The following is a 24271-nucleotide window of genomic DNA, read 5'->3' as shown; positions in this document are numbered from 1 at the left end:
ACCTGCATGTGACCTGCTGGCTACATAAGGCTGAATGAATGAATGAATTAATCCCACTTTGGATAAGCACACAGTGTTTCACTATAATAATTAAAATCTTATTTTGCAGAAGAATGGCAATATCTCACTATGTCTTCCATCCATTAGTCTATGGAGAGAAGGATGGAAGTTACAGTGAGACACAGACAATTGAAGTATCTGGGGCACTGAGAGGGGTCAGTGTTGTCACCCCCACAAGATGCCACCCTGGGCCGTTGCCCACGTCACCCATAGCAGAATCTGGCACTGGCTGATTAATTACAATTAATCACGTTGGCTAAAGACCCAACACAAGAAAGTTGAAACTGTTCAACTCTTGTTGCTGTCTGTCTGCTGTCGCGGAAAAAGTATTTCGCTGTTCGTAGCTCCCCAAGTGTAACGTGCTGCTGTGAACTAGATAACCCTCCACGGGAGAGAGGCTCTGATGTCAAACTAGATGGTTCAATTGATCTGCGTTATGTAATATTAACCCATTAAAATGTTCAGGTTAATAGCGTGCGCTAACGCGTTAACGTTGACAGTCCTATGTACGAGAAGAAAAACAACTGTTGCAGCATCCTACCCTCAAACAACTTCAGCAAATAGACCAGAATATAGCCATCTGCATATTCTAGGTTAACTGAACTAAAAAGCACTTATGTTGAACATGATGTTAGCTGAGAAATAACCGAAGTTAGCTTTAGCAAACAAGCGAGAGTAGCTCAGTATAACCATATAAAATATATTTTTGTACACAAAACTGCAATACAATGTTTTTTTAAAAAGTACCCGGTGAAAGTCATTGTTGGCCCCACCCTCTAGCCTGTGAACGTTCGCCTACAGCTGGTAAAAATCCCACAATGCAACTGTACATTAAAAATTTACAGTACAGCTGTAAATTTCCGCACGTGATCCAGCGGTCCAATCACATCCCATATATTTTCCATACGCATTTCAGATCAGAGTAAAGAGCTGTATTTTCAAAACCCAGCCACCTTACTGTATTTTCATGCTGTAGTTTTTACAGCCATTTGTTACAGTGTATGTAAAAAGCACATTGCTTTTAAGAGTTACCTACTGCATACAGATGCAAAAGTACCCCTTCCAGTCTGTTTTTATCCATTGCTTAACTACTACTGCTGTTATATTTCCTCCTTCTTTCAGCTGCTGCCTTCATTTATTTCCCCACTGGATCATCCGGCTCCATCTGAGTATATCTCTACTGCCCTCCTCTATCACACCTACCTTCCGCATTTCTTTCTTCAAAAAACCCATGAACCTGTTCTGTGGTTTTCAACTTCCTTTATCCATACATCTCCTACCCACCTTTAGATTCATCTTTTTTGGATAGCACCAATGTCTCCAAATCATAAATTACAACAAACTCGCACTCATTTATTGTTTCTTGACTCTACTGACTGCAGGCACTCTTCCACCTGCTTCCTATTGTCACTATATGTTTAAGCACACACTGCATGATTTGTTATTATGGTCAGACTTATGACTAAACCAAATAACAATAGAATGAAAATATCCTTTATTGTCCCACCTGAAGGAAATTAAAGATGGAGCAATTTAAACATACAAAATAAGAAGAGACTGCCCAGTAAGGTCAACTTTACAAAAAAAGAGAAATAATAGTATATTGTTATTAAAAATAGTATATTCAGATTTATAGAAATGTGCAACTTAGTAGGGCTACTTAAAAATTGTAAAAAAAAATACATGTGCCTAGAAAACAGCAACAGACTATTTACAAGAAGTAAAAAAACTGCAAATGTCAGCAGGAAATTAGGAAAATTACAAATAACAGTATGGATATAAACATTTGTGGCGTTTTATTGGGAGCAGGGATGGTTCTAGTGTAAAGGCTGCTAGAAGGAAGGATCTATGATAATGCTCCTTAATGCACTAGGATGCAGCACTTTGTCACTGATTAAAGTAAGAAAAAACAGCTAAGGTCTAGAGAAACATCAGACTTTAAAAAGTCTGGACAACTATTATTGAGGTCAGCTTTAAAAGATTACTAAAAAAAATCTGGCTGCTTGGAAGGAATTGACATATTTAGAGGTCAGTGTTTTTGATAAAATGTCAAAGATTTGTATGCACATACACCCATTGTTTGCTTCTTTCACTGATTTATTATTATTATTTTCTTTTAAAACTTGAATGGTAACATTCCCCTGTTTTGTGGAAACTTTGGTGGTGTTATATTGTAACAAAACATAAAGTACATGAAGTGGGTGTAAGACTTACATAAGTTGTGTGTAAACGCCCGGAGCCAAAACCACCACTACATATTGTTATATTTCTTGGCTAAGTTAGATAAAATGATAGTAAGTAAGATATCTTACCTTCTTATATAAGCCCTGAATTCAGATTTCACAAACTGTGTGCAAACTTTCTACTGTGTTATACCTCAGACAGATCACAACTGACCAGTCAGAGGACATATGGTTTTCTTACCTTTGTCTTAACAACAGGTCCTGAAGGTTGGAGAAGAACCTTAAGATTCACTTGGACTATTAAAAGCAAAGGTTTTGTTACCAGAACGTTGATGTGATTCACCCAAATTTTCACAATTTCACTTACTTTACATGTAGCAAATACAAATCTGTTCGATACGTTTGAATTTTATTTAAGTACATATATGCACCGTTTAACTATGTCACTGTTAGTATTTCCGTAATTTTCACCAAACAGCTTCTGAAAATCTTTTGTAGAATGGTAAATGTCCTGTAGATTTCCTGTATCAGTGGGTCAGTGATGCCAAGTTTAGCCCATGATCTGTCAGGAGCCCGTTTGAGGTTTGTCATCATGTGTTTTATGTTTGCACATGTAGATTGTGGTGAATGCTATTGTAGGCACCCTGAAGACAGCATTCCCTCACTCTGAACCTCAGAGCCCCACCGAGGACACTGAGTCCGAGGTGGATGGAGGGAAGATGGGTACAGACAAGAAGAACCGGTATGAGACATCTTTAGTTCTCCATACGCTCTATCCAAGGGTATACTGGTTTTAAAAACTAGTTCAAAACCCTTTTACATTATCAGGCTTTATTTAAGTAATTAATATGAAACATTTTATATATTTAGTTATTTCCAATAAAACACATTTCAGGTGGTTTTTGTAACGTGGCAAAATGTTAAAAAGATTAGATATTGTTGCAAGTTACTGTATACCACATTACACAGTCAGCTGTTGAAAGCAACAAACATCAGCTACAGAAATGTCCATTTTACATAGTCCCTTATTGCTAAACTTTCAAATTTACAAGCTCTAACTTTTACTTATTTTATGGAGGGTGAGTCCCACCATCAATTACATTTAAAGGTATTTACAATAATTTTAACTTAATGAAGCTTTGTATTTACAGCTTAACCAGTTTACTGTTAGTATTTCTAAACTCAAATAAGATTTTTTCTGAAGTTTGTGCTCATGTAGTTAACATCATCTTTACTGTTCCTAATCGTAGCTCACGTCTCAAACTCTCCAGCAAAGGCGTCCTCTTCATGAACGGCTCAGAAATTAGGCCTCCTGTGTCGTTTGTTTGGGACCAAACCAGTACAGTACGTGAACTTTGTTGAGGTTTAATTACAGTTCTGTAATTCACTTCCATTGAAAACGTAGTGTTGCTCTTTTTGAAACACATTCAGGCAAACTAAATGTTACATTTATATAATTTCCCCCTCAATGTAGCAAAGGTGGGATTTGTTTTCTCATGCCATGGTTCTGCTGTCTCCTTCAGGTGTTTAATGGCATGACTCTGGTGGATTTACAAGCCTTCATTACTGAGGAGGAAAAGTCGTTGCAGAAGGAAACAGAGATGGAGGGAGGTCCAGTGTTAGGGCAGTGGGTAGGCTGCCGGGGTCATGGTGTGAGAGCAGAGCAGTGTGAGGAACACGGTAAGGAGGTCTCGCTACTCTGGCTTTTTCTTCATTTTTTTAAAACGACACTGACATTATAAAGACTGAAGCCAAGATGGAGAAGCAATGTTGTAAACAAAGAAAAAAAGCTTTGTATACCCTCAGTGTTTCCATTGGATTTGAAGAGATTGGTAGCAGTTAGGTGTTCCCAACAATCTGAGAAGGGTTACAAGAGCTTTATTGCAGCATCTTTGTAAGTGGAAAACATTTGTACACAAACCATAGAATCTTCAATCTGCTGATTTTTATTTATTTTTTTACTCTAAGAGCCGGCTCTTTGAAGTGAACGATTGGAACCGGCTCCACAATGGGAGCCGTTTTAGGATCCTATTTGGGAGCCGGGTTTTTTTCTACAGTATATCGCTGTCTCTCCGCCTCCCTGTCGTTGTGCTTGTGCTCTGAAAGTGCCAGAGCCGATAGTTTTCCCCCACATCGTTTTTTTTTGTCCTGCGGTGCCTCGCTGTCTCTCCCTTCCTTCTCCCTCTCCTTGCGCGTTTTGCTCTTCTGCCAGTGCTAGAGCGGAGAGTTTTTTTTCCCTCGGTCGGTCCACTGCCCTCATGTCAAGCGTGTGCTCCACACATCTGACCAATCACACATAGTTTCAATTAATAATGTGGCGGGAAAACACTGAAAAAAAAGTTTATCTCCACTTTTTTTGTGGAAACGGCAGGCAATTGGCCAAGCTGTATAGCGTTCTTCGGCAGGTGTTTATGTACAGACACTCACTCAGCGGTCAAGAAGCACAGAAAGAAGGGGAGTCAGTGTGAGAACTGAATAGGTGAAAATAAATGAGTGACAGAAAACGGAGCAAGATTTGGACTCATTTTAATGCTACATCAAGCTCCAGGTCAGAGTGCAGACTGTGCAAAGTCAGATTTCCTATCTGCAGGCTCGACAAACAACCTGCACAGGCACATGCGGACATCACACGCATCGGTATTGCTATAGCATTGTTATGCGGCATTTTTACTCATCATAAGTGCTTAACAACGTCAATAATGAAACAAAATATTATAAAATTAGGTTTAAGCTATTAATTAATTAATAATGTCAAAAATATATATGGGGAGCCGTTTGGGAGCCAAAAGAACCGGCTCTCCACAGTAAGAAGAGCCATTAGAGCCGCATCTCGAAAAGGAGCCGAAAATCCCATCACTACTGTACGGAAGGGGAGAGCGGCTGGCAGGAGGGGAGGGACGCCTAATCAGTGCTGTTCCTCTGTTATTGATCACTTCATACACAAACAGCGGTCAAGTACATAAAATGCTGACTAGAAAAAAAATTCCCCACATCGTTTTTGCGTTGCATACAGTGCATAGCCGCCTTTTGCGCCACTGGTTCTCAGCGTCCACGTTACGTTTAGCCGCTTTTGAGGAGGGGGGTACCTGAAAGTTGATCTCTGCTCTGATTGCTGATGAACAATGAAGCCAGATTGTGCGCACTACCGTGACTTTGCGGGCTACGGTTGCATTGTGGGGAATATAGTGTTGGTGTGTGCAAAGGCTGTGGCCTGCGGGCTGTTCTAATAGTAATTAAATATCATCCAGGGGGCCATAGATAATTAATTGACTTTGACATATGTGCATTACACTGTCAAAAGCTTTAACAACATAGTTATTAATATTTCCTCTTACCTGAAATAAAGTAGAACATGTAGGACTAATAATAAAGATTTTATTACATTTTTATTACACTATCAAATGATTTAATAACAGAGCCATTAATAGTTCCTCTTATATCAAGTAAAGTGGAACAAGTAACACCACTTATGAAGATGTCATTAAGTGTTATTACAGTGTCAAATGCTTTAATAACAGTCATTAATATTAACTTTTACCTGAAGTAAAGTGAAACAAGAAGAAACAGTTATGAAGATGTCATTGAGTGTTATTACGGTGTCATTAAAGTTAACTCTTGATGATGCCTCCCACTTCTGCTGTGTCATCCACAAACTTCACTATAGGGTGTCTTGCCGAGCAGTCATACATCAGCAGAGTGAAGAGGAGGAGACCTGCGGCAGGCCAGTGTTGAGGGCGATGGAGGAGGAGACGGTGGTGTTGTTGTTAGTGTTAACTGACAGCTATTCAACTCGGAATAACTGAAGACCATTAACGGAAGACCTTCCGTCACTGTGGAGCACTGGAGGATAGGGTGGTCTTTAAGCAGATGGGCACAGATGACAGTGACAGTGACAGGTGTTGAATATGTCTGCCAACACCTCAGACAGCTGATGTGCACAGTCCCTCAGTACTCACCCTGGGATGTTGTCGGGGCCTGCAGCCTTATGGGGGTTGATTTTCTGGAAAGACTTTCTTCCAGGAAGGATGTGAGGAAGTCCTTCTGTGATCACACAGGGAGGTGAGTCACCAAGTAGTGGTATAAATCTGGTTCTGAGGGGGGTGTTAAGTTCTATGCCCTCTTTGATGATCCTATTGAGAGAATGCAGCATCCCTAGCTTTCAGCAGAGCTCTCACCTGAGCATTCAGCCAGGGTTTCTGGTTTGAATAACAGGTTACTGTCTTGGTGATGGTGACATCATCAGCACACTTGGAGAAGAATCCCAGAACAGAGGAGGTGTATTCCTCTAGATTCATCTCTCCCTTGTAAGTGCACCGTGTGCACTGAAAACAGTCCTGTAGCACAGAGGCTGCATCCCTCAGCCACACAATGACGGTCTTCTTCGTTGGCCTTATCCGTCTCATTAGTGAACGATAAACTGGTGCCAGCAGGATGTAGATGTGGTCAGAGAGGAGGTGAGAAAGACCTCTGTATGTGCAGTGAATGTTTGTGTACTCACAGTCCAGAGTGTTGTGTCCCCGTGTAAGAAAGGTGATATGCTGGTAAAAACTGGACAGTGTGCATCAGTTTCACGTGATTAAAGTGCCCCTCAACCATGTCTCCAGATGCTTTATCGGAATCAGTGCCTAAATCAGCTAAGTATGAATTAAAAAATGTTTCTGGGAGCTGCCATTTTCGTGATGAATTTGTAAGCATGCAAAGGTTTGCAAGTAGAGATTTGATTGTAGCAAAGGGAAGTTTTGAGTGTGAGGAGAAAGGTTTGAGAGAACACAGTGTATATTTGAAAGAGAAGTTTTGAGTAGAAGCATTACAAGACATAAAATTCTGCTTTCAGACTGAAAATATGTGCCTTCCACTTATGGCAGTAAAATTCTGCCATACAGGTTGCTCAAAGAGTTTGGTTGGTTTGACTCAGTGCAGTATGAAGGAGAAGCACAGTAGCTGAAAATTGAACAAAAATAATTTTGGCCCCCAAAGGAACCAAGTCTGCTGGATGATCATCTGTGAAAACAGCCTGACTATTCTATTAAAAGTGCTGCACAACTGTGGTATCCAGTTGACTGGACAGGGCTGATCGTGACTCTTAAGGCAGGATGTGTATGAATGAGTGAATGACTGATTGCAGTGTGAAGTGCTTTGGAGTCCTCAGACTTAATCAATCCTTTTTACAAATGCAGACTATTTGCATAACTGTGATTACATTATAGCCATTTACCATTAATCTCTTGACTCAAATTCACAACATGCATCAAAAAAGAGACACCTTTTGTGTTAACTTCTCTTCTCTGGCCTCTTGCTAAGTTTAGGACTGACTTATTTTTCAGTCTTTGCATTGTTTGGCTCCTGAAAACATTCCTTATTCCCTCGCCCTTATTCCAGTTCAAGATCTCTTAAATCTTCCCTAATCTCAAAGAAATTCCTAAAAAAGATGTTTTTGCCATATTTTCTGGCATCTACCAAACAGAAAAAATTTTGTTAACTAAGCTAAATCAAGAAGTATTTGGTCTGATTTATCTTCAGACAGTGAAGAATAAAGCATGTATCTTTTTATTCGGTGTATATAAATATCTTATTTCAACTGTATATCAAGTGGAGGATCATGGCGACAACCAACACGTAAAAAAAGTACGCTTTTTAGCCATTTACTGTCCTTGTCCTCAGGAGTTACTCTGATCACTTTGCATGATATAACATCACCAGTGGGAACTGTCAAAATGATATAAATGACTTTCATTAGAAAAACTGAAGCTCACGTTTATCAAAACTCTAAATTTGTTTGATTATCAAAACCTTCATTCAACCCCATTGACTGATTAACAAATTCTGCAATGTTAAAGGTTAACCACATGGAGGCAGTGTAAATAAACCTACGGGTTGGCTGTATGGTCATCAATCTGCTCATCTATCGTAATCAAACAGACATTCTAGATCTTACTATAGCAGAAAATCATGCTTGTTTTTCTCCATTAAATCTTCAGCCAGTCTCATGTTTTACCATGTTGAGTCAATATACTGAAACTGGTTGTTGTGTGTTTCAGACTCAGCAGGTGGAATGTCCCAGGCCAAGGTGGCTCTGAACATCCTGTGTCTTCTGATGAAGGAGCAGTGGAGCTGGCTATGTTCAAAAAACATCCAGAAGACTGTCAGGCTGCTGTTTGGAACCCTCATTAACAGGTGATTACTATTTAACACTAGAATAGAATAGCACAGAACATTTGGACATACAAGTAATATAAAAAATCCAACTGTACAGGAGAGGTGAACAAATTTTATCAAACAACCTCTCCTATGATATTATTAAATTAACATCAAGTAATTGTATAATATTATAGAATTATAATATTATAGAATCTATAAGCCAGTGGTTCCCAAAGTGTGGGGCGCGTCCCCTGGGGGGGTGCAGTGCCATTGCAGGAGGGGCGCGAGAAGCGGTATGGATGAATGAAAAAAAAAAGAAGAAACAGTGCCTGACTAAGCATAATGGACAGGGTTTTGACTGGGCTCCCTAAACGTTGTGACACTGGGTTGCTGTGTCACAACTGCAACTCAGATTTGAGAAGATCTGCAGCAACAAGCAGGCTCACCCAGCCACTGAAAAGATGGAGGATTAAAGTCATTTTTTCACAACAAACCTTTATTTTCATTTCCTTTCCTCTCAGGGAGCTGTTCATGATTTAACCCCATGTTGCACAGAGGCTTTTTTTTTAAATGTATTGATAGCGAAGTTAAATATTGTTACAAATTAAAAAAAGAAACATGTTTAAAATAACAATGACTGCAAAGAATACCATTCTACAGTATAGAACAAAAAACATTACACAAAAGTGTTTGACTGTAAAGATGGTTTGAAGTTTGTTTTGCTGCAACCTGAAGTGGGAAATAAACTTCAGTGGAGTTTGAAAATTAAATATGTGTATAGGTTTATGTCTGGTTGAACGATGTGTGTGAGCAGTTGATTTTTTTAATTTTTTTATTTTTTTGTGGGGGATTTTATTGTAATCCATAAGGGGCCCAGAAAAAAATCTTTGGGAACCACTGCTATAAGCAGTCTTCTTATAGATTGCTTCTTATCTACAAGAAGCAATCAAAATCACGTTATTTCAAATGAACATTATTTTTTCTGGGATGCCACAGCAAGATGCTGCAAGAGTGAGACTAAAATAATTCCCATCTGCCTTTCTTCTGCAAGGGATGCAGACATTCTTGGCAGAAGAAGTCTTGGATATAAAATTAAGTGCAAGTTGGAACTATGTTATTACACTTATCAAAGCTAAATTTCAGTTTTACACTCAGACTTACAGCGGTTTTACACTGGTCTCAATAGTGTGTAGATTTATAGCTTTCACTTGAATGGGGTTTTTTTGTATATAAAAATTGTAGACCACAGATGTATTAAAAGAAGATAATATGTATTAAAAAATGGGAGTATTACTGTGCTTAGTAAAGTATTTACATGTCCAAGTCTGATCCCAGCAGAGTAAAGATGGTACATTTTTATCTTAGGGAAATAATTATATTTCTATATAGCCAGAGAACAAGCAGTCCAGCTTTCACCTGACTGAACCGTTACAGTGAAGAAATAACATAAAGCTGAACTGATGACTGCAACTGGAGAATGTTGGAATGTAATTGACCAGGAATATTGCTTTCTGACCAATTCTTCAAAAAGTAAAACTTTTTCAGAAAACCTTTTTTTTTCTCCACTGAAAAATGACCTTAATCTATAAGAAGCAATCAAAGTTTCTTTACAATTACCGATGAGAACAGTTAAGCATCAGTGTAGACATCCAGAATTTGATTTGGCTCCAACAGTAAGCCCTATCTCTAGAACTACAATCAACCTCTATAGTGGAGGTACTACTGTCTAATTAGGCTATAAATGCCAGATGACCAGGAAACTGCCTGGTATAGTTGTACCACACATGATGCAACCCCTAATGTCTCTCTCTGTCAGTGCTCTACATGTGTAGCATATTGTGACCAAGAATGTTTATTCTAAAATTCTCGGGTTCATCACAGTGGGTACAGCACCTTACGAGGAATGGCATTTCATGTTAGCATCAAGCTAACCGCCCATCTCTCATAAACTGACAGCGAGATGTATGCGTTCACTATATTTAATACTGCCAAACCACCAGGAGGGGGTGCTCTTTCACTCATTACACCGGAACCCAAACTTGGAAGTAATGACAAGTGGAATTCTATACAATATTAACTATGTTACACTAGCAGCTAGTTCTCCACACTTCAGCCTGTCATGAATGCTAAAGCTGGTTAGCATTCATAACAGGTAGCAGAAGTCTGCCTGTCATGAATAGGTAAACAATTTTCTCATGTCTCATGTGTTATACTGGGGACAGTTTTAACAAATATTAAAAAAAACAAAACACTGTTTACAAATATTACATACTGAAGCTTTAATTGTTTGACATGGTATGAAAAGGTAAAGGTGATTTTACCTGGGACCCTGCCTGCACCACTTAAATGCAGGAAAGAAGAGCAACAGTGTGATGTGACTTCAGGTATGTCTGTGTGATATCAACGGGACAGTAGTTTTGGTTTGTTGTTTAGTTTCCCCTCTCTCTTTCTCTGATGTTTGACCACAGACAATCTGACCTGAGTTTAAGCCACATCTCTTCCCACTGCTTTCCAAGTAAACCTCAAGGGAGCTTGAGAGTTTTCAGCAAGGATTTCTGCAGCAAATAAATGATGGAAACATCTATGTTTTAGGAGACATCTGTGTGTGCAGACCCACTCAGGACAGTACAAAGAGACTCCGGTTTCATAGTAGAGATTCCACAGAGAATGCTGTTTACAGGCAACAGAGGGGACACTGGCTGACAGCAGTCATTAGTCAAAAGGAGTTTATATTTTTAGACAACACCATGAGCTTTTGCAGTGGTCCACACCCAAACAATACTGGGACATTTATGTCTCTGCCGTTTGGTGGTAAAGAAATCTCCACTTGGTAAAATGAGAACCTTGCTCTCACCTCTTGTTTACAAGCCATTTATCTGGTGCATTTACTGTAAGACGTAGCAGTGCCCGTGTATACATGCATGCCCGCGGGGTTCGGCTCTGAGATCAACTTCCCTAGACTTTTGCCACAAATGGTTTTAGCACGTTGTCAGGTCTAAATACCTATTAAACAAACACAGGAAAGACAAGAGAGTTAGATTCTTTGTTTCTCGCGAGGAGAGCAGACAGAGATGTGCTTTCAGTTACAAATCTCCAACCGCTCTGAAACACATCTGTCTGTTCCTCTCTTTTATTGCTCTTAGGAACCCTCTCACACTGAGCACTGCAACTCTATGGGGGTGGGGTCAAAGCATTTTAGTTGCAGTGCTAAAAGACAATCACTAAACTAAACACATGTTATCTACAATCTAAATCCTTCTTGCTCCAGGCACGGCGTCGAATAGGACACGTTGTATAGCTTCAAAGCAACGGCTTTGTAGCACAGAGCAGAGTTTATTGCAGGACTGTAAAACTCTGCTGGGAGCAACTAACACCTCTGTCTTGTAGGAAGTCCTGCAGGGCAACAGCTGCTGAGAGTAGCTGTCACCTCTATTTCCCAGGGAAGTCTCAGGATGGAATCAAAGTTATTTAACACACAGAAACATTATCTAAATGTAACTACAAGGCTACATGATACAACAAATATTTGATAATTACTAATAATACAATTTACCCAACATTTCCCTCCTGTTTAACATATATTTGTTGCACTGCTCATATCCCACCAAAAACAGTCACTTCAAATGATTTTCAGCTGGGAGTTCATGTTTTGGAAAGCAAACATGTATACACTCAGAGGTCACACCCAGTCCAAAAGCCAGGATCTGGATACCTGTCAGAAGAATCCTCATCAGAGTATCCTTTGTCAACGTCAGATTTTTTCTCTAACAAAGGATACATCTGTGCCATCACCTATCACAAGTTGTTAAAACAGACATTACATCATCGACAGGAGTTTTCATTAGCATCATAAACATAAGCACAACACAACATTCTCTAGTGTCATCGTCATTATCAGTGTCAGCATAATCAAACAATGGCTTAACTTAAAGAAAGTAAATTTGCTTTGTCATTTTCCATCAAGGGAATTACTTTAATCCTTTTTATCAAAGAAGCAGACTTTGAATGAGACCACATCCGCAGGGCACCAGGAACTGCAAAACTGTTATGACAAAACAGAGATCAGATTCTCCAAAGGCATCAATTCATTTGTGTAGTCATCACAAATATCTTCAATTCACTGTGTCCGAGTGAATTCTCCAACGCTCGTGGCTCTGTGGCTGCTATCGTCGAAATAAGTGTGAAACCGCTTCTCCAAGCAGTGGCACTCTGCCTCAGAGACAACAGCTTGTGTTGCAGAGTTCAGAGTCAGGCTTGGAGCTCAGAACTCCAAGCCAGTCTGTATGTAGTTAGCCATGAGCAACTCATCACGTGAAGCCTTATCTCCTACTTTGTCCAGTTCTGCTCATTAAATGGTGGATGTAATCTATTCAATCTATGCTTCAATTATATATGTATATCACAACTCCAACCGATGGAAAATACCAAAACCCTGTAATCACCAGCTTCAAAAGACATGTTTCCAAAGTAATGTTTTGCCAAAATGTTAAACATATGCAGATCTTCCTCTTAAACCAATCTTATAAAATAGAACTAAACAAACAAAACAAATAAACAAAAGCTTAAAATTCGCCGCAGTTGTACAGTTTATATTTATCATCAAAACAATGAATATCAATGTGAATTAGACAGTCCAGTTTAAATTACTTTTATAGTACAAACTGGATCTTACTGGTTATTTGTCTAAAACAGTCAACATGCTTTCCTTAAACAAAATTCAAAAGAGTTAAACCCGGAGAAATTATAATGTCAACTTAACAAATCTAGACACTTTCAAAATATACCAATTTTACCTAGGTCTTTTACTTGTCGTTGAATTTAAAGTTTTATTCAAAACGTTTTAAATGGATATAAATCAAAACAAAAATCAAGTTTAGAAAAATCATTATAATCCCACATCTCAAATCCACCTGAGTACTTTTACTGATTAGTGATAACTTTAATCAATAACAGATTCTTCAAAACATTTCTTAAAACATTCTTGCTCCATGAAATTAATGCTCTGAAAATGGCTAACACAATAATATTTTTAATTTCTATAATTGTTTTCCCAAGTTAATTTACCAAAATATGCTTCATTAATCGCTATAAATTTGTCTATCGTTTCAAAATACTTTAGCCCATTGTCAGAACATCTTTCAATGGAGAACGACTCAAATCCATTCAAAAGAAACATATTTCACCAGACCATATCTTTCCTTTCACTTTTTTATGTGTAACACAGATCAAACATGTTCTTCAAATAAAATTTTTTATTTAAGTATATAAAAGATAAACCTATAACATATTCTCCCCCCTGATGATGCATTAAGTTTCTAACGCATCACAATTTCTACTACTTTAAATAACAATGTTTATGAAACAGGTTTATGATGTTCCCTGAGAAATTCTACCAAATTCAATGCTGCCTTTTTCCCAAAAGGGAAACTCGTCAAAACAAACAAAACAATTTATTTTAGCATGCTTTAAATCTTCAAGATTACTATTTTCCCAAAACACTTCACGTTACAGTTTTAAAGCTCCTTATCTCATTTTACTCTTATGATTGTCAGATAATTCATTTTACAAACTCCTCAAAAATTTTCACTAGTGTTTGACAAAGCATGTTTACCAATTAAGACTCTGTGAAGGTTTTGCATTAACCAGCCAGAGAGACGTTGAAGAAAATTCAAAATATAGTCTACAAAGAAAATCCAAAAATGATAAATTGGGCCCATACTGAAATCAACATAACAAAGTACAATTCAGTTGGTAACAGAACAAACTCAAGCACAAACTGACCTAACAAACAAGACATGAGGGGAAACTTAAATAGTGGCTGATCAGACCATTAACACACAAGCGGTAATTAAACACATAAAAACCTAACAAATACTGGTCAGAATATTACTAAATCTACAAATGAAAGAAATTAAACTAAAGACCAAATTTCCCCCTCCCTGGGTGAACAAATGGAATGGCCCGCTAAGGAAGTTTGACACCCATATATGGACACCAATCAGCTGGAGCTCATCTGTATGATTTTCAGCAACAGGTCCAGAGGAAACTGGTAACTCAAAAGAAAGAAATTAATTTGTTATATTTAACAAAATATACAAAGAACTGACACATAAAGTTAACTAAATGGGTGCACAACAAATAGCCAACTAAATAGTCAGACTAATGAAAACAAATTTAAAGATAAAAATCTAAACTACTCACTAATCAATATATAAAGTAATATGAAGGGAAAACAGAAAACCACTACCAATAGTGTCTGTGTGTGACAGTCAGGACAGCTGTCACAGACTCAGTGTTTTGATGCTAAAAACTTACTTTTAACATTTTCCACATTATTTAATTGCTCACTATGTATTTGCTTGCTTAAACTATCTACACTAATCTGAGCAACCTCTATTGTCAGATCACAAAACAAATCTTTAACCCACCATAAAACCTTCCTTCACCTCTTGGAGGGACTGATTTTATGGAAGGAAATAGAATTAATAAGGATTTTAGGAGGAACTCTTAATTCTTCTACTGCTTTATTAGGCTTTGGCACTCGAATCATCAGATATGTTTTAGTTTCTTCTAATTTTATAATTTGAACTTAAAAACCTTTCGGCGTTCCACCACTAAAATTGTAACTTATTCTCTGATATTTTGTCAGGAGGTACTTTTAGATGATGGGAGAGAAAGTGATTTACATCACACCCTCTTGTTCTGTCTTGCGGAGCTACTGCAAGTGGGGGTTACTTCACACTTAAAAAATAGTGGTATGCAAAAAGGCTTCACATGTTAATTAGTTGAATCTAGTGGGGTAGCAGTTACAGCCCAACTCTGTGGCCCCCCTGCGGAGCTGCTGCAAGGGGGGGCTGCAAGTCCCCTGATCTACATTATTCTCTACAAAAGTTCCACCAGATCCTCTTTGATTAACCCATAAGTTATTTCTAACTTAATATTATCCGTCAACAACAAATTTGTACAGTGTAGCAAACTTTTTCTATATTCAATCAATTTCTAGTCAACAAGTGAGTTACTTCTATTTTATTCTGTCTTAATCATCCATAATTCCTGTAGATTTAATAATATTTTATCTATCCTAAAGTTTTGGTCAGTTTAAAAAGACTGATTGTGAAACTATCTAGAATCGGTTGCATACTGCAGTTTGTTGTTATCTGAGCAATGCCTCTTACAGTTAGAGCCTGTTTCTATTTATTTATTCACTTTATTTCCTTATTTCATTTGCAGCCCTCTCTTCTTTCTGTAGGCATTTTTTGAAATGAAATGACCTTTTGTAATGCATTAAAAGTTCTTAAAAAAAAGAAATAAATCCATAAATAGAGTAATGTTAATGTATCTGTCTTACCATCCCCCCAGTTGAGACATGCGAAAACGCCATGGCTCAATATTGCAGCCCACTTATACAAGTTGTTTTTTGGCAAGATAGGCCTATTTGCAGGTCACTTATAGATTTGATCTTCTACTTTTTACTCCATTATTAATCCAAAGATCTTTTTCTTTTTTTTTCAGGACTTAATTGTTGCATGTCTTTTAGGATCTATTTCATACATTAGTTTGCGTAAAGGAACCACTATTACTGCATAATTAGGCACCCAGTTTCGACAATAGTTAGTTAACCCCAGAAAAGACATCATCTGTGTTTTGTATCTGTATACAGATAGGTCACTGCGATTTTAGCTGGAGTGACCTTGTTGAGCCTGTCTTCATAATACTTATCAGGCCCAGCCGCATTTTTGAACCAAAGAATTATGTGTAAGTTGTCTGGAGGCTTTTGATCCTGGGGGGCAGAGATGGCTCCCCCAGTCAGGAGTGCCTGAGTAAAGTTAGGTGGGGGTCTGTCGGGCACATCTAATGTATAACAATAGTGTGGATTTCCATTGCCCCTAACAACAAAGAAATCTCCCCTTTTGTTTTTTATCTGATTGCCTTTTAACTGCTATGTGCCCATCAGTGGTTGGAATCAAAGCTAATCCTAGCTACATAAGGCCATCTCTGCATGAAAAGAGTTATTTCTGGTCTTACACTGTCCATAGATAATAAATCCTGTAGATTTAATTGGACCTCTTCACTCTCTAAACTTTCTGATTCTAGTCATGCTGACTGATCTATGTATTTTTTCTGGGCAACATCTGGCTATGTGTCCTTCCTTCCCACAACACCAACATCCTCCTAAGTTGTTCTGTCTGAAGTTGTTTTGTTTGTAGTTCCCTCTTCCCAATCTCCCTCTCTGTCCTCTGGGGTACTGACCTCTACCCCTAACGCTTCCTCTTCCTCTCCTGTCTTGATAAAATATTTGCTCCTCATCCTGGAAAAAGGCTCCTGAAACCTTTTTCTTTTCTTTTGAGACCTTTTCTGCGTGTATAGCGTGGTTAATGTATCCATCTAAAATCCCAGTTTTCAATCCTATGTAATGTTGATGCATTCTCAGGCTGTATTCATCAAACGCTTCTTCCTCCTCTTCTCTTTTTTGTGCTAATTCTAACCAAAATTTTACATCCTCACACCCTTCTTTGCGCATTTTCTTTGGTTTTGACTTTGTTTTTTGTTTTATTTTATGCGGATCCTGATTTTCAACATATTTCCAGTCATTTGTTTTTAAACTGTCTGTTGGCTTATTCTTGCTTATACTTTTCCCCATTTTTTTTTTTTTTAATAAAATTTTGCCCAGTTTTGTCGACTCCTAGGGAATCCTATAAACTGGAGATCTTTTCAGTAGGCCAGCAATTAAAAATACCTGTAGTGGTAACCCCCGCTTCAACTCTTTCGAGTGGGGGGTTCTTACCTCTGCATCCAAGACAGGTTTGCTGGTTACAACCCTACTGTTTTATATGAGATAAAACACCAAGTGGTATTTATATCTCCAATCACACTCACACGGAATTTAAACGCCTGCCTCGTCGGACTCCGCCATCCGTTCCAATTACAATTTTAGTGCCTGCCTGATTTAAGTATTTGTATTGTTGATTAAATTTTATTATTATATATCGAATTGAAAAATTTTTTTTATTATTTTTTATTTTTATCGCCAAATTGATTAAATTTTATTGCAGGTTTATACTAGGCTCCGTGCACCTATTTTTTCCACGAACTTTTGCGCAAGGACTTCGGACGTCCTTCACGGATTTTGTGTCCTATTTTTACCTGTTAGTCTAGAATTTACAGGGTTTTCTTATTCGCGCAATGACCCTCAGTCATTCGCCACACTTTTAAACAAGAATCCACTCACCCTCTGTCTTCCCCTCAGAGCCGTCAACCGTCAGATCCCAGCAGGCAGGCAGAGCGCCAGCCCTTGAACAGGTTCTGATAAGCTTCCACTAGGAAACTTGCCGTGCGCACGGTCTTTACTGGGGTCCACCATGCCCGCTGGAATCCTTCCGGTATATTGGCATCCGGCTCGAAGGACCAAATAATGTCAGGTCTAAATACCTATTAAACAAACACAGGAAAGACAAGAGAGTTAGATTCTTTGTTTCTCGCGAGGAGAGCAGACAGAGATGTGCTTTCAGTTACAAATCTCCAACCGCTCTGAAACACATCTGTCTGTTCCTCTCTTTTATTGCTCTTAGGAACCCTCTCACACTGAGCACTGCAACTCTATGGGGGTGGGGTCAAAGCATTTTAGTTGCAGTGCTAAAAGACAATCACTAAACTAAACACATGTTATCTACAATCTAAATCCTTCTTGCTCCAGGCACGGCGTCGAATAGGACACGTTGTATAGCTTCAAAGCAACGGCTTTGTAGCACAGAGCAGAGTTTATTGCAGGACTGTAAAACTCTGCTGGGAGCAACTAACACCTCTGTCTTGTAGGAAGTCCTGCAGGGCAACAGCTGCTGAGAGTAGCTGTCACCTCTATTTCCCAGGGAAGTCTCAGGATGGAATCAAAGTTATTTAACACACAGAAACATTATCTAAATGTAACTACAAGGCTACATGATACAACAAATATTTGATAATTACTAATAATACAATTTACCCAACACACGTCCTCCCAGTATCCTGAACGTGCAGATGGTATTCTCAGGATGCCGTGTGCTGTGACCTTATATTCTCTGAGGTGTCAACACCAGAGTATTGTTTCCCCATATCGAGTTTGAGAGCACTATTTTGAGAAGTGCCACACACCAAGCATGAAAGGGCTTGTGTGTTTTGTTCACTCCATTGCAGCTAGACAGCAGCGTGTCATGGCCATGCCCCACAACTTAATGTTTACATTCGCACTTTAAAGACAGGAAAATGGCTGCGAACAGATGCACAGTTGTACAGCGGTATATGTTTGACCCCAAGTCAGACTTAAAAGTAGAAGTGAAGCCTCCTGAACAACCAACAAAGATCCACTTGCAGTTTCTAAATGGTGAAGTCTTCCACATACAGGTGTGTACTGTGCGTAGTCAGTTAGCAACTTGGACTCTACGCACACTGTCCGCAGATGGTTGAGGTTTCAAAGTTGAGCGTTCCGAATTTGCGTGACAAATTCCTTCATTTCCCATAATCCAATTGGACACCAGCAGGTTTGATGAGCTAGTTGTGCTCCTAGCCCTGTTTCTTCTGTACCACGGCAGCCACCACACAACGGTTAGTGTGGCACAGAGTCGCTGTCTGGCTTTTGTTTGCACCGATTTTCAATATTATCAGCTTGGCATCATGTACTAAACATTTCAATATTAACACTGTTTTTTGCAGAGCAGTTTCCTGTGTGACACAGAATGTGGTAAAAACGTACCTTTGCATGGACTTGTCTGGTAAACAGCCACATTAAGTCCATCTTGAGAATCTGTGGACCTCCTCGGAGAGAAGCATGTGGGGTTCTTAAGAACCAACGAGACACTTGTCTGTTCAAGCAGCCATTGTTCAGCATACAGTGGTATAAACAGCTTACCAAATGTGCTGGAAGTGTGCTTGGCATGCTAGATGAGGGTTTGGTGCTCAGCTGGGCTTGCTAGGTAACAGGGCAGTGTCCGCTGATTGTGGCTTAATAATTAGGAAGTTAAATTTCTACATAGTACGAAACATTGACTTATTGCCAGAAAACATATGGCTGTTTTCTCCCTGATAGTCCAGTAGACTATGTTCAATTGGAGTCCAAAATTGCAACATTTGTTACATTTTCAGCTGGTGCATTTCTCTTTCATACTGTGTGTAATGAGCCAAAGAAATGGGGGACGCTGCACCAAGAACCACTGAAGGAAACAACACAAAAGCCTCTGAAGAAGAAACTGAAGAAGAGCCAACTTCCTTCTTGAAATCTAAACAATATGGAGTGGCATCAGATTTTGTTGGTTGTAAGATTTCTCTTTTGGGAAAAAGACCACAAGCCATTTCTCCTATTAGTGTTGGATTTATGTTTGTTTTGGTTGTATTTACCCAGAATACCCTGTGCTGTAGTCCGCTTCCTCCTTTTGGAGTGGTCTCTGCAATCGGTTTTAAGCCCAAAAACTGATTGCTGTCTTTGGGCTGATTACAGTTCTTTAAACAGCCTGACTTGCCGATTCTGATTTTGGTTGATAGAATTGTTTTGTCTGAAATGTTGCAAAATATGGCAAGAAAGTTGCTAAGTTGGCAACAAACATGCAGACAGGAGCTGGTGGATGGGTCTGTTAGTCAACCCTCTTTCACAGCAGAGCAAAAGAGAACAGTGGCTGAGTTTTAGACCTTTGCCAGTGGATAGGTTCGGCTTTACTTTTACATATTATTTGATCACAGATCTCCTAAAATTGAGGAAATCGGGGCCGATTTATCGGTGCACCCTTATTCACATATGCATTCAAACCACACCATAGTTCACTTCAACCAATCTGAGACCGATGTTTGTAGGCAGGCCAAAGTTTTCTGTTTTTGGTCCACGTCAGAATTCGATTAGGCATTCACACCTCCCGAAAAAAAACAGACTTTCTAGATACACGAACTAGTTTGAGTCAGTCGGACCATACAGCACTGGTGTGAATGCTGCCAAAGTGCTTAGACCAGGGGTGGCGAACACGCGGCTCTCGAGCCGCATGCGGCTCTCGACCAATAAGAATGCGGCTCTTTGCCTGTTACCATATTTTCTATATACTGTGGCTCTTTCCTCGTGTCATGTTTCTTTTCTTCTTTTTTTTTTTTACATCTTAAACACACTTAAATCCATCAGGGGTTATTAAAAACAAATAATAATATTTTAAAATTAATAAATTAATTTGACAGATTGGGTGTTTTTTATGAGACGTAAGACGTAAGAGACGTAAGTGACCGCCAATCATATGCGCGGATTACGTCTCATGCCGGGAAATTAGGTAAACATTTTATATGCATGCAGACCGCAGACTTACCTTCTTTGTAAAAATGGCAAAATGCAAAGCTAAACGAAAATATGACGATGAACACAGGACATTTCTGGAAGAATGGGAAGATGCTTACTTTTTTATTGAACGGAATGGCAAATCGCTCTGTTTATTATGCGATACCACGATATCACATTACAAGGCTTCAAACCTTCAGCGTCATTTTAGCACACTCCATGCTAATATTGACAAGGATTTCCCCAAAGGTACTGAACTACGGAAGCAAAAATTGAGCACATTGAAAAGCCAGGTAAAAAGACAGTCTCAAATGTTTCAGCAATTGACCAAGCGTGGAGAAGCTGTGACACTTGCATCCTATAAAGTGGCATGGAATATTGCCCGTGCTAAAAAATGTCCGTTATCCTGCAATAGCTAGCCCCGCCCACTTCATCACAACCCTCCGGGGCTGACTACTGACCAGTTCTCTGTCTAACAGGTCCGGAAAATCTCTAAGACCTGGGTATTACCCTAAAAGAGATCTATAAGAGATAATCTATTTAAACTGGTGTCGAAAGCGATTCGTCTAGCTCTAACTACCTCCAATCCAGAAGTTACGACCCTTTTCAGTTAAGAAACAGTCAGCTGAGTAGCCCTCACAGCTGCGTAATTCCAATAACCACTCCTGTTAACGGTAGCTCGCTTTCTAAAATATAACTTGCTCTTGGAACCGGCTAGATTAAATTTAGTGACTTGGATGTAAGTCCCTGGGTCATTATTTTACTCTCGCCAAAGGAAATTATGAAGCCTCCTCTTTACTAGAACCATGTACCTTAGTTTTACCTTTATTAAAAGAACTAAAAAATGATTAAATGACTCAATTAATTCCAATGTCCACCAACCTCATTAGAATTTTAGAGTAAGAATTTATTAAGCAAGCTTAAGCAGGGATATGTGACATACAAATCAATAATCAATTGTATACAAGTCAAGAGCAATGTAATAAGATCAACATGTATAATCATACCCTCCTGTCTCTTTCCCTAACCTATGTCACAGATTCTGAGATAGCTTTTTAGGAAGCGAGTTCAACTCATACCCAGTTGGTGGTGGATCTTTAGCAACAGGAACGTCCGAAAACCTTGGTCTGAATCTTTGTCCTTTGTGTGGAAAATCCTCTTTAGAATAGAAGCAAAGTAGAGAGGGTTCAATTGTTTTGAAAACCCAACTCTTTTATCCCTACGGGACCTTTGTCCTTTCTCCAAGTCTGTTGCAATGTTTGGGTTGAGGCAAGACCGACGATCGAATCAGAAACCCGGGTTGGACGATTGGAACTTGTCTCCCTTTGGCGGCACGAAGCTTCAGCTTTTCCCGTGGCTTCAGGGTGTGGTCTGCTGTTGTTTCCTTGATCTGCTTCTTCGTGTTAGCTCTACTTCGGTGCCGCAGACAAAGAACAAGAACTTCTCCTTTTCCGTCTGCTTATATACAGTTCTCTGCCATATATGTGTATGGGGAGTGTTAGTTTACGTGGTTTCGGCCCCTCCTGTCTGCTGGCTGGGATGGAAAGTACCGTCCTTTCCTCAGCGTTGTTCTTAGCCAACCATACCGCCCCACCCATCCTGTGCATCTGGCCATCTGTTCAGAACTGCTTGCGACAGCAGGAACTCACAAGTTCCCCTTCTGCTTTTTCCCTTTTTCTTTTCAACATTAAAACCTATGTGCTTTCCTCTGATTAACTTTTAAACACAGTCAAATATTAAAAACTATGTGCTGATTTCCATTAAGCATTAATCATAAGCATTAATCACCTCTTTCACTTATTATAAATCATCAAACCTTAATCATTTCATTGTTGTCATGTTATTACAGATCATGATTCGTACACTTCAGAATCATTCAGTGAATCATTCAGTGATTACTTACATACAGTCATTTTACCTATTGTATTCATCCATGTTCAACTTAATCATTATCAAAACACTCAATCATTATAAATCAAAACACAAGATTGCTTTATTTCCTTCAGGCTTTCATGCACCTTTTTCTGTGTGTACCTGGATAGATCTCAAACCTCATACCAGTTTTCTTGACACCCCCTCCTTGAGATCGGACGGTGCATCGCAGAAAACACAAAGTCCGAGGTCAAAAGAGGTCAAGTCCATCACCGCAATCAGCAGTCAAGATGTCCTGTTCGTAGCAGGCAACCGGAGATGATGATGGTGTCCAGGTATCCACAACCTCATACTCCGTCAGATTGGACGGCGGAGAAATCCAGCACTCGGCGTCCAACTGTGGAGGAAGTGGAGATCCTGCTGATCCGGGAGGGCTAATGTCCTCCAGGGAAAATTGCAGAAGCGAAGACAGATCCATCTCAGAGTCTGGCAGTGTCGGTGGGTTGTCACAGAATCCCTCCAACTCAGTCAGCAGATCCTGAAAATCCATATCGGTTGAAGGCGGATCCGGTGAAGGAGATGACACGAAGAGGGTGTCTTCTGTCTGGCATGCTTGGTGAGATGAACTGAGAATCTCAGTTTGGGTACCTTTTCTGTGAGTCGCACTGCTGGTTTGGCATCCGACATCGATAAACATATCCGGCGACACGGGACACGCTGGTGGAAGGTACTCGCCCACTGCCACAACTCGTCCATCGAGAAGGTGTAGAGTTGGCAGGCATTGTCGAGTAAGCTGGTGCTCCCATAATTTCTGGATCACGGGCAGCAGGAGTCCCGTGTGCATTGGAGATGTTATAAGGTCGTCGTCTTCTTGGCCAAAGGCAGAGGTCCACACTATTTTGTGCACCCGTTCCAGGGATCGAGATGTGGAGGCCGCTATGTAAGGCAAATCTCCTTGCCCTGTGGCGCAGAGAATTGCCGTTACATCGGTGATACGGCTGCTCACGCAACGGTGACACCAGCGGGAGGACGATGCAACCCATATGAATCCATAGGACTCTGCGGCAATCCCACATCCCACACAGCAGGTTGGTGCCTGAGAAGAAACAGCAACCTAGGTAACTTCACGATTAGGGGTTTCGGATTAACAATAACACAACAAATATGCAAAAGCGAAAGCGGAGAGTGTAGCTGGTTTAAGCTCGTGTGCCTGCTTGGGCTGCCAGCCAGGGAGAATTAATCACAGGAACCGGAATGTCATGATCTGGAGCTGGTTCGCCCCTATCATAGACATGAGCGGAATCATGGAATATTGCAGCATAGGTCATCATCCATACAACGATGGCTAGGTCTGAGGTTTCCTGAAGCCAGTAGAGGACCACCAAGATCCCCCAAACCGTTGCCCAGAGAGCCAGAACTATCCACTTTTGCAGCCATATGCGCCTGCCCCGACCTTTGATGGACAAGGCTTGGCGCGCTAAGTAGACGAGGATAGATACTGCGAAGAGCCCTTCTAGAATAGCTGTGAGGATCTTAAGTGGGGCGGTTCGAGTGGCTTGACGACCCCCAACGACCAACTCCAGTATCAGGGCTGTGGTGTCGGTGACGAGCCATAGGCAGACCACAACGCCCCTGCGCCAGTTGATGCGGGTACGGCCCATCAGGTAACAAGCAAAAAGGGATGAAGCTAACCCCCATTTCTGGAGGATGATGGGTCGTAGGATAAGCTTGACATATC

The 24271-nt window shown here is 39.9% G+C and overlaps 1 protein-coding gene across 3 annotated transcripts in view; it reads left to right on the top strand.

Moving 5' to 3' along the window:
* LOC114149625 (sorting nexin-19) overlaps positions 1 to 24271 on the top strand; it is a 70985-nt gene that overhangs the window by 9152 nt on the left and 37562 nt on the right. For 2 of the 3 annotated variants that reach the window (XM_028025638.1, XM_028025640.1), the window contains exons 8-11: positions 2861 to 2985; positions 3494 to 3587; positions 3767 to 3923; positions 8282 to 8417. In XM_028025638.1, coding sequence (XP_027881439.1) covers positions 2861 to 2985; positions 3494 to 3587; positions 3767 to 3923; positions 8282 to 8417 — 512 coding nt within the window. The remainder of the gene's footprint in view (positions 1 to 2860; positions 2986 to 3493; positions 3588 to 3766; positions 3924 to 8281; positions 8418 to 24271) is intronic. The other variant, XM_028025639.1, reaches the window with a different exon arrangement.

This window comes from Xiphophorus couchianus, chromosome 8 (genome assembly GCF_001444195.1).
Source record: "Xiphophorus couchianus chromosome 8, X_couchianus-1.0, whole genome shotgun sequence".
Lineage (NCBI taxonomy): Eukaryota > Metazoa > Chordata > Actinopteri > Cyprinodontiformes > Poeciliidae > Xiphophorus > Xiphophorus couchianus.
Note: the sequence above shows the minus strand (reverse complement) of the source record. Positions and strands in the feature narration are given on the sequence as shown.